Below are 13,924 nucleotides of genomic sequence, written 5' to 3'. Positions count from 1 at the left end.
ATTTTCTAAAATACACAAAATATGCTTCTAAAGGAAAAAGGTTTATATAAGCATTGCTTTATTTATATAAGCATTGTTTTAATGCTTATGCTACATCAACATCTACTTGAGTATATTATAAGCACTAAAATGATTTTAGAACAGAGTAATAAACCATAAAGATTTGTTGTTTTCATAATGAGGTTTCAAGATAATAAATGCTGATTGGAAAGTGTAGAATGAGTTTGTAAGTACTGCCAAAAGCTGCCTTGTTATTTTATAATCACATTTTGTTTCTGATCAAAAATGATCTCTTTCACAGAGAGGTTCCTAGGTATTCAAACTATTTTTATTCACTAAATTTGGCTTCAAACAGCTTCAGGCTGGTTCCAAAGCCCCAATTAACTTTCAAAGAAGACTTGCCAATCCAATGAGTATTCACGGTCGGTCGGCTCTAGGCTTTGAAAATAACACAGTACGAATTTCCAGATTCTGTGCAATTATGGCATTGTTGGAAAAGTTCTTGGGTTCCTTTGGTGACCATTTTTAAACAGAAAACAATCACATGCTTTCTAAAACAAATCAGTCATATTCCTTTATACAAACTCTCTGTGCACTTCTGTGTACAACTACTTCTGGGCTGATACTAGGGCTTTAGTTGTCCCTTAGTTTTTTTACATTCAAGGCTGGTGCTCTATTACTTGAGATATATCTCCATTTCTAGCTTCTTGTTGGTCAGCTGGAGATGAATCTCACAGACTTTCCTGTCAGGGTTGGCTTTGAACTTTGGTAGCTAGAATTACAGGCATGAGCCTCTGGTTCTCAGCTCCAAGGATGGTTTTAGACATTTGGAATTTGTGAGCAAGTATTATATAGATCAAGATATGAAACACAAACTGAAAAAACTCACTTCTCTTCTATCAGATGAATATACCTGAAGCGGTACATGTGCTTACAAACGCAGAGCAAAGTACCAGTGCTCAACTGACAACTAGTTTTATTTTTTAAAGAATACCAAAATCCTTCCCATGTTACAATTATAGAATGGAAGTGTGCTTTCATTTCATAACTGGAAAAATGTTAATGAAAAGTTCTGCTAGTTCTTGGTGTCTCATGTCTGTAATCCTGGCTATTCAGGAGACTGAGACCTGAGGACTGTGGTTCATAACCAGCCTGGGAGGAAAGGTCTATGAGATTCCTGTCTCCAATTAACCAGCAAAAAGCTGGAAGTGGAGTTGTGGCTCAAGTGGTAAAGTCTTGAGCAAAAAAACCTAGAGAACAGCACCCAAAACCCGAGTTCAAGCCTCAGTACCAGTACAAAAAAGTGTTCTAGACATTTAATAGGTGGTATTGAACTGGGTACTGGTGGCTCATGCCTGTAATCCTAGCTACTCAGGAGGCTGAGATCTGAAGATCATGGTTCAAAGCCAGCATGGGCAATAAAGTCTGTGAGACTCTTACCTCCATTAAACTACTAGAAAACTGGAAGTGGTATTGTGGCTCAAGTGGTACAGCACTAGTCTTGAGCTGAAGAGCTGAGGGACAGTGCCCAGGATGAGTTCAAGCCCCATGACTGACCAAAAAAAAAAAAAAAAAGGTGGTATTGTATCTTTTGCATCCATGTTCTTCTTTAATGAGCTTGTATAATGATTTTAGATGCTAGTTCAGATTAGTGTTCCTGCCATTGAAATTTAGCTTCCAGTAGCTGTTAGGATATTGAGCAAGTTACTCTGTCTCTGTTGTATATAAAATGTGGTGGACATGGTACCTACCAGTCATATGTATATATGTAAAAGCAAATTTACTTCACTTAGTTTAAATCTTAATGTGCCTCTTGGCACTATCTAGAGTCTTCTTTGAAAGATCAAATGTCAAAACTAACCATTTTTTCTTCTATTGCATTCTTCTTATCTTTCTTATCCTGCTATCTCTTCACACTGCTAACTGATGTTCCCAAATGCACAAAACTATTTAATGTCAGCAGAGCAGATGGTCAGATCTCTATAGTCCTTATCAATGACCAACTTCTTCCTCTGTCTTAGTTGACAGTGTCTTTTAACTCTCATCTCTTAGGTTCTGAGGAAAGGTCTGATATTTGGTGATTTTAGAATCTGAGAAAAAGTGTTATGATTCTTTGTGAAATCCTTGAAAAAGATTCATACAAGTGTTAGAAATGTATGAATGCCATTTCAAAATGAATTCAATTTTGCATACAATCGAATTTCTTTTTTAAAGAGGAGCAGAGTGGGAGAACTATCTTTTCCAAGGTTTGTATAGGCTTTTAGCAGACCACATTATATATCATATATGATATCCAACACAATATTAAGAGGTTCATGAGGTGCAATTTTCTAATGAATTATAGAAGCAATATAGTGATAAAGTTGTCATGAAGAATTAGTGTTTTTCATCATTCTGCATACAATAACTCAATTTACAAAACAACTTTTATAGCCTGACATACTAGGGATTCCAAAATACTTATCCTAAAAAATTGCTTCAGATAATAATCCTTAAGAAACTGAGCATAGGCGGCTCACACCTGTAATCCTAACTACTCAGAAAGCTGAGATTTAGAGGATCATGACTTGAAGCCAGTGTGGGCAGAAGAGTCTGGAAGAGACTCCATCCCCAAATAACCAGCAAAAAAGCTGAGCTGGAGGTGTGGGTCATATGGTAGAGAACTAGCTGTGGGCAAGAAATTAGAGCTAAAGATCAAAGCTCTGAATTCAAACTCAAGTACCAGCATATTTACACACAAAAAAATGCTTAATGGTAGAGGACACAAAAATTGTTACATTTCTGAGGTTCTTCCCAGTTCGAACTCATTACGCAAGATGGAAGCCATAATTAAAAAAAATCTCAAATATTTTTCCATACACCTGATCTATATGAACTTTAAGACACCACCCACCTGCATACATAGATCAGCAGAGGATCATTAACTCTAGTAAGAAGAGAAATATCACTACTCAGTGCCTGAAACTTCATTCACAAGATATAGAACCACACTGTGAGAGTCAATTAACAACATCCCCCTTCCTCTTCCTCCCTCACTTTCTTCTCTTTCTTTTTTTTTCCTCTTGACAATCCTGGGGCTTGAACTTGGGGTCTGGGCACTGTCCCTGTACTTCTTTTGCTTAAAGCTACTGCTCTACCACTTGAGCCACAGCACCACTTCTAGCCTTTTCTGAGTAGTTTATTAGAGAAGAGTCTCAAGGACTTTCTTGCCCAGGCTGGCTTTAGGTAACAATCCCATAGATTTGTCTGCTCAGGCTGGTTTCAAACCTCTATTCTCAGATTTCAGCCTTCTGAGTAGTTAGGATTATAGGCATAAGCTACTGACACCCACTTATGTAACACTTTTAATAAGACATTTGAAATTTACTCTTTTGAAATATACATTGTATTGCCTGTACTTAGTGATGCTGCTGTGCACCAGATCTCTAACCCAATCTCTGCCATGCACCTGAGGCGTGACCAACAACTCCCCACCCCTTCCCATCATTCTGCTTACACGGGATCAACCCTTTTAGATTCTACACAGAAGCGAAATTATGTGGTTTTTGCTTTTCAACGCCTGGCTTATTTCACCTACCATAAGGTCCTATAGGTGTATGTCACAAATGACAGAATAACATGAACTTGAATAGAGGACATTTACATGACACCCTTATGCCTACGTTCCACATCCATCCACTGATGAATACACCTTGGCTACTACAAATAATGTGGCAATGGACACACTACAGCGCTACTAGTATGATTGCTTGTCTATAAGATGTACATGTAGAGTAATAGTAAGAAAAAAGGTAGAGTTGGGAGTGTGGTTCAAACAGTAGGATATCTTCAAGGCTGTGAATTCAACCCTGGAAGGAAGGAAGGAAGGAAGGAAGGAAGGAAGGAAGGAAGGAAGGAAGGAAGGGAGGAAGGGAGGAAGAAAGGAAGGAAGGGAGGAAGGGAGGGGGGGAGGGGGGAGGGAAGGAGGGGAAAAAAGAAAGAAAGGAAGAGAAAAAGCGAATAGTCCACGAGTATCTTAGATCATGAAGCATCTTAAAGTCTTGGCAGAGGGCACCTGTGTTTTAGAACAGGCCATGAAGAGCCACTATCAACTCTGGAGTGAAGGATATATTATGGTGCCATGGTAACAACTTTGCTGTGGAGTTGGAAGATCTATTTAGGCTTGAATTTCAGCTGCTCTGTTATTATCTCTATGATAATACCTAGTTGTATAACTCTGCCATGTTTCTAAGGTTCTAATCCATAAAACAGAGATAAAAATAGTGTCTGTCTCACTGTCTTTGCAAATGCATACAACTTGTTAAGCAGACTGTCCTCTAGTAGCCAGTCATCTCAATCATGCCAGCTGTTGGAAAGACCTGTTTTGTGTAACTGGAGCTAAAGATTGCCTTGAGGGAGTCCTAGACCAAGAGTTTAAATCCCAGGTTCTAGTTTTGCTTTTGCAATTTCGTGCTCCGGTCACTTTCAACATCTGTAACATGGTGAAAACACTGTCCACGGACCTCTTTCTCAGAGAAGAATGTCTGGTGAATGATTAAGTGCAAAAATAGGTATTATTTTATAAGTCATTCTTCCCTCTTAGATTTCCATTATTACAATGTGGGGTTTGGGGTGGGAGTTACTTCTGGCCACTTTTTGCCACTCATAAAGAGTAAGAAATGTGAACGTAAGTTGGCATTGCCAGAAGGCAAAGGAAGGACAGAGACCCTGGAAGAACACGTAGCCAATGAATCAGCACAGCTAACAAAGCTCTTCCAGGATTTCAGCCCAAACTGGTAGCACACAGCAATGGTACGCTTCTGTGCATACAAGTGTCTATGTACAACTAGAAGAAATGATGAAAGACAGAGCTGAGTCTTCACTACTTAGGAATTTGTTATCCTTTCCTGACCGTATACCGTATCAATACAACATTTTAGACATCCCAACCACTTTATACCACAAAAACTGGGCTTACTGAGATATTGGTTATATTATTGCTTAATGTAATAGTGATATATGAAAGATGCTTATTTCCTTTAAAAAAATCTTTGGGAATACAAAACACTTAAAAGTCACATTTCTGAAATAAAAACAAATCAAGCCAATGCCAGGTGCCCATGCCTGTAATCCTAACTATTCAGGAGGCTGAGATCTGAGGATCACAATTCAAAGCCAGCATGGGCAGGAAAGTCTGTGTTACTCTTATCTCCAATTAACCACCAAAAAGTGGGAAGTGGAACTGTGGCTCAAGTGGTAGAGCACTAGTGTTGAGTAGAAAAACTACCCAGGCCCCGAGTTCAATCCCCAGTACTGACACAAAATAAAATAAATTAAAAAAAAATCAAAGTAGCATGAGAAGAGAATTGAGTTTCATTATAGGAAATTAAACCTTGTGATTACCAGATTTGTTTTTCTAAATTTTTTTTTTTAAATCAGAGATCTTAGAGGCCAAATAAGGAGCAAACCCTATTATGCACATACATGTTTTATGAAGACCGTCAGCATCCAGCGTCTGCTGTGCTGTTTTACACTATGTGGATTGTGGTCTCCCTCTCCCAGAGAAGTGGGAAATAAGTTTGTGTGGAGAAATCAACGGAAGTTGCCGGGCCCTGGACAGGGACATAAAACACAATTCCGATCCCACTGTGTTTCCTCCCCTGAGAGGAAATAGAGAAGGCGTTGGGGGACAGAGAGAGATCCACCAGCCCTGAAGCGGGACCCAGATGTACACATCCCTGTGAAAGCAATAATCCTATCACAGCCTCTAGCCAGGGTCGACCGGATCTTGCCAGACGGCCCAAAGAAGTAGAACAACCGAAATCCATGTTATAGTGTTTTGATAAGGGTGTGTGTGTGTGGGGGGGGTCCCTTTGGGAATCTTGGGGGGGGGGAGAAAGAGGGGGGGAGGGAGAGAGAGAATCGGGAGGCACTAAGGACACAGACTGTCCATATAAAAGTTCCAGAACATGAGAGAGAACATGGGGGAAGAGACTGAGGTTGCAGAGGATCCACAGAAAGGTCCCAGAAAGCCCTTCCCACCCCGCCCTGGGGCGCAGGCGGCCCGGGCGCACGGCACGCGCTCCCCGCGGTCCGGGCTGGGTCGCAGCACCCAGCACCCAGCACCCAGCACCCAGCACTTACTGAGGCGGCCCGACTTTGCTCTCCCTCTTCCCGAGCACCTTCGCAGGCTTCGTGTCGTCCACTTCTTGCTGTAGTTCAGTCATCAGGGATCGGGGCCGCGTCGGCACACCGGGACTCCTCGCCGCTCGGCTGCCAGCCTCCGGGGCTCAGGCACCGGGCGGCCCCCGCGCCGCGCCTTCGCCTCGCCGCGCCCCCCGCAGCGCCCTCCCCGTGCGCCGCCGCCGGCCGCCCCCGCGCGCATCCGGGCCGGGCCGGGCCGCCAACCTGGACACGTCCGGGACCACGCGATTGGTCCCGGCTCAGGGACAGGGCGGGCGGCAGCGAGCGACAGCCGTCTCCTCCAATTGGAGAGGCCGAGGGCGGGACAAGGGAAACCTGTGGAACTCGTCTCTCTGACGGGCGAAGCTCATTGGCTGAGCAGGTGACACATTTGCCTAACTAGGCATAAAGTTGGCGGCTCCCGGTGCGTTGGATTTTCTATGTTGTCTCTTTTCCCCTTTAGCTTCTTCTCTATCGGTAATGAGGAGAATGAAAGACAAATGCACGGGCTGTAGAGACAGGCAGTGGACCGGGCCGAGTGGGCCAGCCGGCGCCAGGCTGGGCGTTGCTTCAGGGAGGACTGTGCCTGCACACACCAGCACTTGTCCTCCTTAGGTACTTGGATTCATTGACTTAGTCACACGGCGCCGGGGCTTGCACGCAGGGCGCGGATGCTGTTTCTCAGCCTCTCCGCTCAGGGCTGGCCCTCTACCCACTGGAGCCGCAGCTCCAGAAGAAGAAGTCTCAGGGACTCTTCTTCCGGGCAGGCTGGTTTCGAACCGCCCATCTTCAGATCTCAGCCTCCAGAGCAGCCAGGATTGCCGGAGCGAGCCACCGGCGCCTTGCTGTTCCTCCGATCGAATGCGGGAACCGCAGGGGTCACCGGGGTGGCGGGCCCCATCACCGGGGGGGGGGGACCACAGGCCCCATCGCCTTGGGAGACCAGCCCGGCCTTCTCCTCCCCGATTCACTCTGCGCAGCCTGGGTAGGGCAGGCATGCCCTTTCTTGCTGGCCTTTTGACGACCTTTTGACTTCTTGGATCCTTGTTAAGTTTGGCATCCGAAACATCCATCCATTCCGTCCACACATTCTTTTTGTGAAAGTTCAGTAACTTTTATCAGAATGAAGTAGGGAGAATCCGGGAGGACACCAGAGACACATTTTCCGCTCCCAGTACAAGACACAGGAGTAAGGGAGGCCCAGATAACAAAATTTGAGAACCGTCTTGTTCCAGGCAGAGTTCTAAATAATGACTTGTGACAGCAAATAACATTTGTTTGGATGGTTTTCCGGTTTGCTAGAGCTGAGAGTAAGCCTAACTGATAAAAGACCTTGTTGGAAACCTTAAAACAGTTACAACAAAATGGTGAGACAAAGGACAAAGTGCAAACCAATGCAACAGAGCAGAGATACTCACAAGATAATACATTGGAAATGAACTTTACAACGTGGGGGGGGGGTGGTGGGAGAAAAACAAGGGGGGAACTAATAATATTTGAAAAGAAATGTACTCACTCCCTTACATAAGTCACTGTAATTCCTCTGCACCTCACCTTGACAATAAAATTAAATTAAAAAATGGAAGAAATGACTAAACGTGCTCTGAGGCTCTAAGTTCTTTCGTTTTAATTAGTTAAATTAGCTATAGAGGTTTTAAACTCATGCCCTCCTGCTTACTATTACTTATTAGAGACACTTTTTCCACTTGGGACACAACCGAAACAGTTTTTGTTTTAGCTATTGTTATTCATTTATTTTGACAGTACTAGAGTTTGAAATCAGGGCCATAACCATGCTCAACCCCTTGCACCCTGCCTCCAGCCCTTAAATGAATGTTAGATTTAGGAACAAGACTAAGAATATACACCCCTAGTCTATATTATTTATGTGATGTGATGCGGTGTGGTGCTGTGGTGTATATATTTGTATGCATGTGCTCTCAACTTCTGTGTAGTGACTCCTCAGACCTCTGGAACTTTCTGTGCCTCTGCAACTGAGCTCACACTCCCCTGACATTTTCTCCCCTCAAAGAAATGTTTTAATTGTGGTAAAATATACATACAAAACACACATTTTAAACCAGTGTAGTATACAACATAGTACATTAAACATATCCATAATGTTAAACAATTATTATCACTATGCTCCATTTTTTAATCATCTCCGCCATAAAGTCTCATCAAGCAATGGCTTCCATTACCCATGCTCCTTCTGCCTAATCCTAATCCCTTGTAATCTTCTTTCTACTCTGTATGTAGGAATGTGTCTATTCCATGTGACTCATGTTAAGTGGAATCATCCAATGTTTTTCCTGCTGTGTCTGATTTCTCTCTCTCAGCATAATATTTTCAGTGTCCATCCCTGTTTTTGGCATATATAAAATTTTCATTTTATGGTTTGGTTAAATAATATATTGTTATTGCGGATAGTACATATACCATATTTGATTTATCCATTTATCTATTGATGGGCATTCAAATTATTTCTACCTTGTGTCTACTGTGAATAATGCTCAAATGAATATTATATTTAAATTGCTCTTCGATTCCTTGCTTTCAGTTCTAGATATGCAGTTAAGAGTACTTCGGCTGGGTTATATTGAATGTCCATAGTTAGCCTTTTATAAAACCATAGTCAGTCTTCTTTTGATGCCTGATAAAGAGCTGGCCAGAGTGACTCAGACTGCTCCATATCTTGAAGCTCATGCTTTAGTGTCTGGAAGGACATCAATGGCACAGGCTAAAGCGAGAAAGCACAGATGATGTGGTAGAAAGGAGGGGGCTTGTAGGGAAAATAGCTAAATGTAAAGTATATACTTTTACCTAGTTGCTTCAGTTTAAAAGACATTGCCAAACAATTGCCTAATTTGTTTATATTTGGGGTTATTATTACAATAAAATGGAGTACAGTGTTTAAGAGATAGCAGCAATCAGCTGGTAAGAATAGTTTGTGGTGTAACCAAATACAGAGAATTATTTTAGAAGGCTCTTTGATTTTGTGCCAAAAAGAAACACATTTCTTCTTCCAGGTCTCAGGGAATCTTTTTTTTAATATCAAAGAACAGTTTTAGCTGATAGTTTTTCTAGTTACTGACATACTTTTGGTCAGATGAAAACTCTTTTCAGAAGTAGAAGCATCTATTCAAATACCTTAGAATATTTGCCAAATGCTTGGGCTGTTTTGTTTTTAATATTGATCAGATACACAGTACATCTGTCCACAGGCTCAGAGTTCAAATAGTGAGTTTGGAAATGTGTGTGGAGATCTGGGGCTGCTGCTTATAGACAGAGTTGCCTAATCCATGATCCATGCCAGGGTGTGTATTTATTAGTCAATATAAGAGTACCTTAAGTATCTGCATATGCCTGTCATTTTATGCATATTGTCTCATGGGATGTTTTGGAAAATGTTGATGACTTTATCAAGATGAAGCATGGAAGCTCTGTCATAATTTAACTATGTGTGGTATTCATAATGAAACAATGCCAGGAGCACTGGTCAGACTAATCCTGCTCTGAATTAAGGTCAATTATCCAAAGGAGGAAATGGGAAGAAATGAAAACAGTTTAAAAGAGAGCTTTACAGTAACACTGAAGAACTTGATCCTTTTCTTCTTCCCTTCTTACTCCTTCCTCTCCATGCCCCCACCTGCTTCTGCATTCTCTTCTTTTTCCTCTTTTTTTGGGGGTGCTGGTGGTGGTGGTACCAGGGTTTGAACTCATGCTTGCCAGGCAGGAGATCTATCGTGTGAACCATGCCACCCAAGCTCCATTTTGTCTTAATTTGTATTTGGGGAAAGGATTGAATACTACACACTAAACAAAATTAAAAAAAAAATCAAATCCCTGTCATATCTTAGGGAGAGACCTGAGTTTCAGGGAGAGTTCAGTGACTTGGTCAAAATTCAAGTGGTTTCAACAGGAGGAAGACCCAGATTTCCTGGCCTCCAGTGAGCCCAAGATACATTTGATTAATGGCAGGACACATGCCTTCTAAGAGAACGTGTTGAGGAAAAGCTCAGTTGGGTGTCCATAGGTGTGAATTCCCAGGAAGAAGCATTTGAATCTAGAACCATGTTGGTGGCTACATTTTGCAATTTTGAAAATATGGCTGCTTAAAGCCTCGTTATGATCACACACGAGTCCGTGGGTTCAGTTGGCTCGGCTGGGGCCTGTCACTTGTAGTCTGTTATCAGTTATAGTCAGAGCTCAGAGTTGGAGTCATTTTGAAGACTCAACCGAGCCAAACATACATGATGCTTTGTACTTCTGTGTGTGGAGCTTTGGCTTATATAGCTAGAGGGGCTAGCCTAGCTGAGCATTACTCTCTCCATGTGGCACCTCCATATGACTAGCTCTGGTGTCTTATGGAATGGTGAGCTAAGTACAGTTAGATTGTATTTTTCTTTTTGGGGCCTTGCTCTAGATCATATGTCTTGCTATACCAATGTAAGGCTTCTCATGAGATAATATCAGAGGCCATGTGGCTTTATCTGGGCTACATTCCCACCATCAAAGGTGAGCCCCAGGGCCAGTCCACATTCAGAGTGATTAAACCACACAAGATGTAAGGACCAGGAGGTATAGCTTACTAGGGACCACCTTTGAAAAACAGCTACCACAGTGCAGAGAATAGATTGGTCCTGATAGTCATAGACTTCGTCATTGAGCAGGTGGGTAAATGGACGTTTCTAATAGTCCTGTATAGAATTAAACAAAGCAGGCAGAGTCTATCTTGTAGCTCTTATATTTTAGTGGGAGAAGCCAAAATTTGCAAAGTAAAACCAACGCTCTGCATTTGCAGATTCTGCAGCCTCAGATTCAACCATCTGAAGACTAAAAATTATATAGTTTGGTTGTGTTTTTTTTTTTTGTACTGGATAAGTACAGGCTTTCATTTCTCGTCATTATTTCCTAAACAATATAGAAATATAGCAACTACTTATGTGATATTGGGTATTTTAAGTCATCTAGAGATGTTTTTAGTTTAAAGTATACAACAAGATGTGGGCAGGCTGTCTGCAGGTACTACACATTTCATATAAAGGGCTTGAATAGCCTCAGATTTCAATATAGGACATGGGTCTTGGAAACATTACCTAGAAGACACTGAGACACCACTGTACATCAATCACATAGTTTCATGGAGAAGAGTTATAAATAAAACAGAAAAGTAGATAAAAGAGTAAGGCAGGCTCGTTTTGCATGGGATAACCAGGGGAAGGTTTCATCATCACTTGAGCCTTGAGTGAGGAGTAGAAGGTCTCTCTGTAATCGTCTGAGTTAGCCTGGGTAAGGTAGCTTACATCTGTAGTCCTGGCTACTTAGCAAACAGATCTGAGGACTAGAATTTGAAGGCAGGCCAGGCAGGAAAGTGAGACTCTCATCTTCAATTGATCACCCAAAAGCTAGAAGTAGAGCACCAGCCTTGAGAGAAAAAGCTGTCAGTTATTTCTCAGTGCTTGGGAGCTGAGTTCAAGACCTCATATCAATGCGTGTATGTGCATACAAACACACAAACACACACACACATGCATGCACCAAGTCTGGGTGAAAAACTTGTCAGTCAGAAGGAAAAGGTGCTGGGGCATAGACCCTTGGGCAGGACTGAGCTTGGCATCTTTCTAGGCCTAAGCAGATTTTCTCCATTTGCTGGCAGTGTAGAGAGCGAGAAGGTTGGTGCTTTATACAAAGAATAGCTGTTCTATTTGTTCTCTTCCTTAAGACTGTGTATTTCACACAAACAAGGACCTTGTCTGCTTTGTTCACCATAGCATTAACAGGTCCTGTTCATCTTAGATGCTCCACAAGCACTTAGAAAGTGAACGAATGAATCAATGGGTGGTTGTTTCTATCCACTGAACACCGACCATATTCCTGAGTTTTATTCCTGCTATTTAATAACTCGGGCATACTTTTCATTCTGCATCGAAAGAAAAGGAGTAAATTAAAAAGAAATAGAATAGAAAATGTGTCCTCTTAACTAAAAAGAAAACCATTGACTCGTACGACTTGTCCACTAGACAAATGCAAATGGTAAACAGTCCAATAGAGAGGAGCGGTCTCATGACTCCATGGCTGCCAGATGGTCTAACTCTGGAGCAGGGCCAATCACTGTTTATAACAGTTTAGAGAAACATAATCTCTCTCTTTCTCTTTCTCTCTCTCTCTCTTCTTAGAGAAATACTCACACAGACCCTTCTTTTCCTTGTTTTGGGAACTAAGGATTGCGCCATTGTACATGGACTGGCCTTTTTTTCTGCCATGTTTTGGTATGTTCTCTTTCTTTCCCTGTGAAATGTTTTGACATTTCTGTCCAGATACTGCAATTATATATGATTTTAAAGTCACTAATGTTTAATTGTTATCAAGGTTCTTAATTGTTAATTGATATGAAGTCATGAATGTTTTAAAGCTGTTACATATTGTTCTATCACATACATATTGCATACTCTGTATTGCTTATTTTGAATTTTTCATTCTTTTTATACTTTTTTCATTTTCTGATCATTTCTGTTAGCATTATCTTTCTTCTAATCTTTTCTCTGTGTAGCATGATTCAGTTTTTAAAAAAATCATTCCCAAGTAATAAGTTAGACCAGGAGGAATAAGAAAGAAGTGTACATAAAAACTGTTCAGATGAAGTTTTCCTCCTTTTTTTAATTAGCTACAGATTTGTTTTACTTCTGCTTTATAGTTGCATCTGATAAGTAGACTCTTTGTTTGAGAATGATTTGTGCCCCTTTCTTCCTTCTCCTTTCTTCTCACCCTCCCTTCCTTGTTGCTGCTCTTCCTTCCTTTTTCCTTCCTCTAATATTGTGTTTTGGATTTCTTTTGTGTGCCAGGTCATATTCTAGAGATACAGAAACAGACAAGCACCATGCTTGCTCTGGTGAGTTGGTAGTCTAATAGAAGACACATGTCAATAAGCAGACATTTATCAAACAAACTTACACAGCATTAGCCAGAATTCTATGTTTTCATCATACAAGAAGATATGGTGCCATCAGGGTGTCAGGTGGTGGACAGGGAAGGCTATGGCCACTTGATCCTTTGTGTTCTGTATTGGGTCACCAGTAAGCCATCTTCCCCCACATCCACACAACTTTCAAAAGAGGCCTAAGGCTGGAATAGAGGAGAACTGGGCTCCGGTCCAAGCTCTGTGTTTTGTGCTGGAATGTGAATCTATTAATGGAATACAGATTGAAAGGAACAGAACCGTGGGCCCAAAGAAAGGACCCAGACCTCAGCGTTACAGCGGCATCACGTCTGTCTTGACATAGACAAACCATAGGAATGAAGGGGACTATTTTTAGGCAGAAATTTTATATGAACAAATTGAAAACAAATTAAAAACTTCCACAAGGAGAGAGTAATTACCACTCACTCAAGAAGTCAAATGCACCCCAGTTTCTATGCCCATCCTGAGACTTGAACTCAGGGCTAGGTGCTGTCCCTAAGTTTGTTTTTTTTTTCCTCAAGGCTAGTGCTCTACCATTTGAGCCACAGCCCTACTTCTAGCCTTTTGCTGGTTAATTGGAGATAAAGAATCTCATGGACTTTCCTGCCCTGACTGGCTTTATAGAACAACCCTCAGAACTTAGCCTTCTGAATAGCTAGGAATATAGGCACGGGTCACCAATATACAGCTTTCAAATGCCCATTTTCTATATGGGCTTGGTAGTTTGCACGCATTTCTACTTTTAAAAGCAGACCAGATGAATACAAAACATTTCCTCACGTGTCAATGTCATAGACTAAT

General features: G+C 41.7%; 1 protein-coding gene across 4 annotated transcripts in view; it reads right to left on the bottom strand.

The window, feature by feature from the left end:
- Window positions 1-13,924, bottom strand: part of LOC138809139 (GRAM domain-containing protein 2B) — a 104,144-nt gene that overhangs the window by 49,320 nt on the left and 40,900 nt on the right. The window contains exon 1 of one of the 4 annotated variants that reach the window (XM_069995561.1): window positions 6,124-6,314. The exons of the other annotated variants lie outside the window; for them this stretch is intronic. Coding sequence (XP_069851662.1) covers window positions 6,124-6,206 — 83 coding nt within the window. The 5' untranslated portion in view covers window positions 6,207-6,314. Of the gene's footprint in view, window positions 1-6,123; window positions 6,315-13,924 lie in introns of those variants that run through there. 4 annotated transcript variants of the gene reach the window in all.

The sequence above is a fragment of the Dipodomys merriami genome, unplaced genomic scaffold, assembly GCF_024711535.1.
Source record: "Dipodomys merriami isolate MVZ:Mamm:240054 unplaced genomic scaffold, mDipMer1.0.p SCAF_487, whole genome shotgun sequence".
Classification (NCBI taxonomy): domain Eukaryota; kingdom Metazoa; phylum Chordata; class Mammalia; order Rodentia; family Heteromyidae; genus Dipodomys; species Dipodomys merriami.
This window is presented reverse-complemented; position numbering and strand designations above follow the sequence as displayed.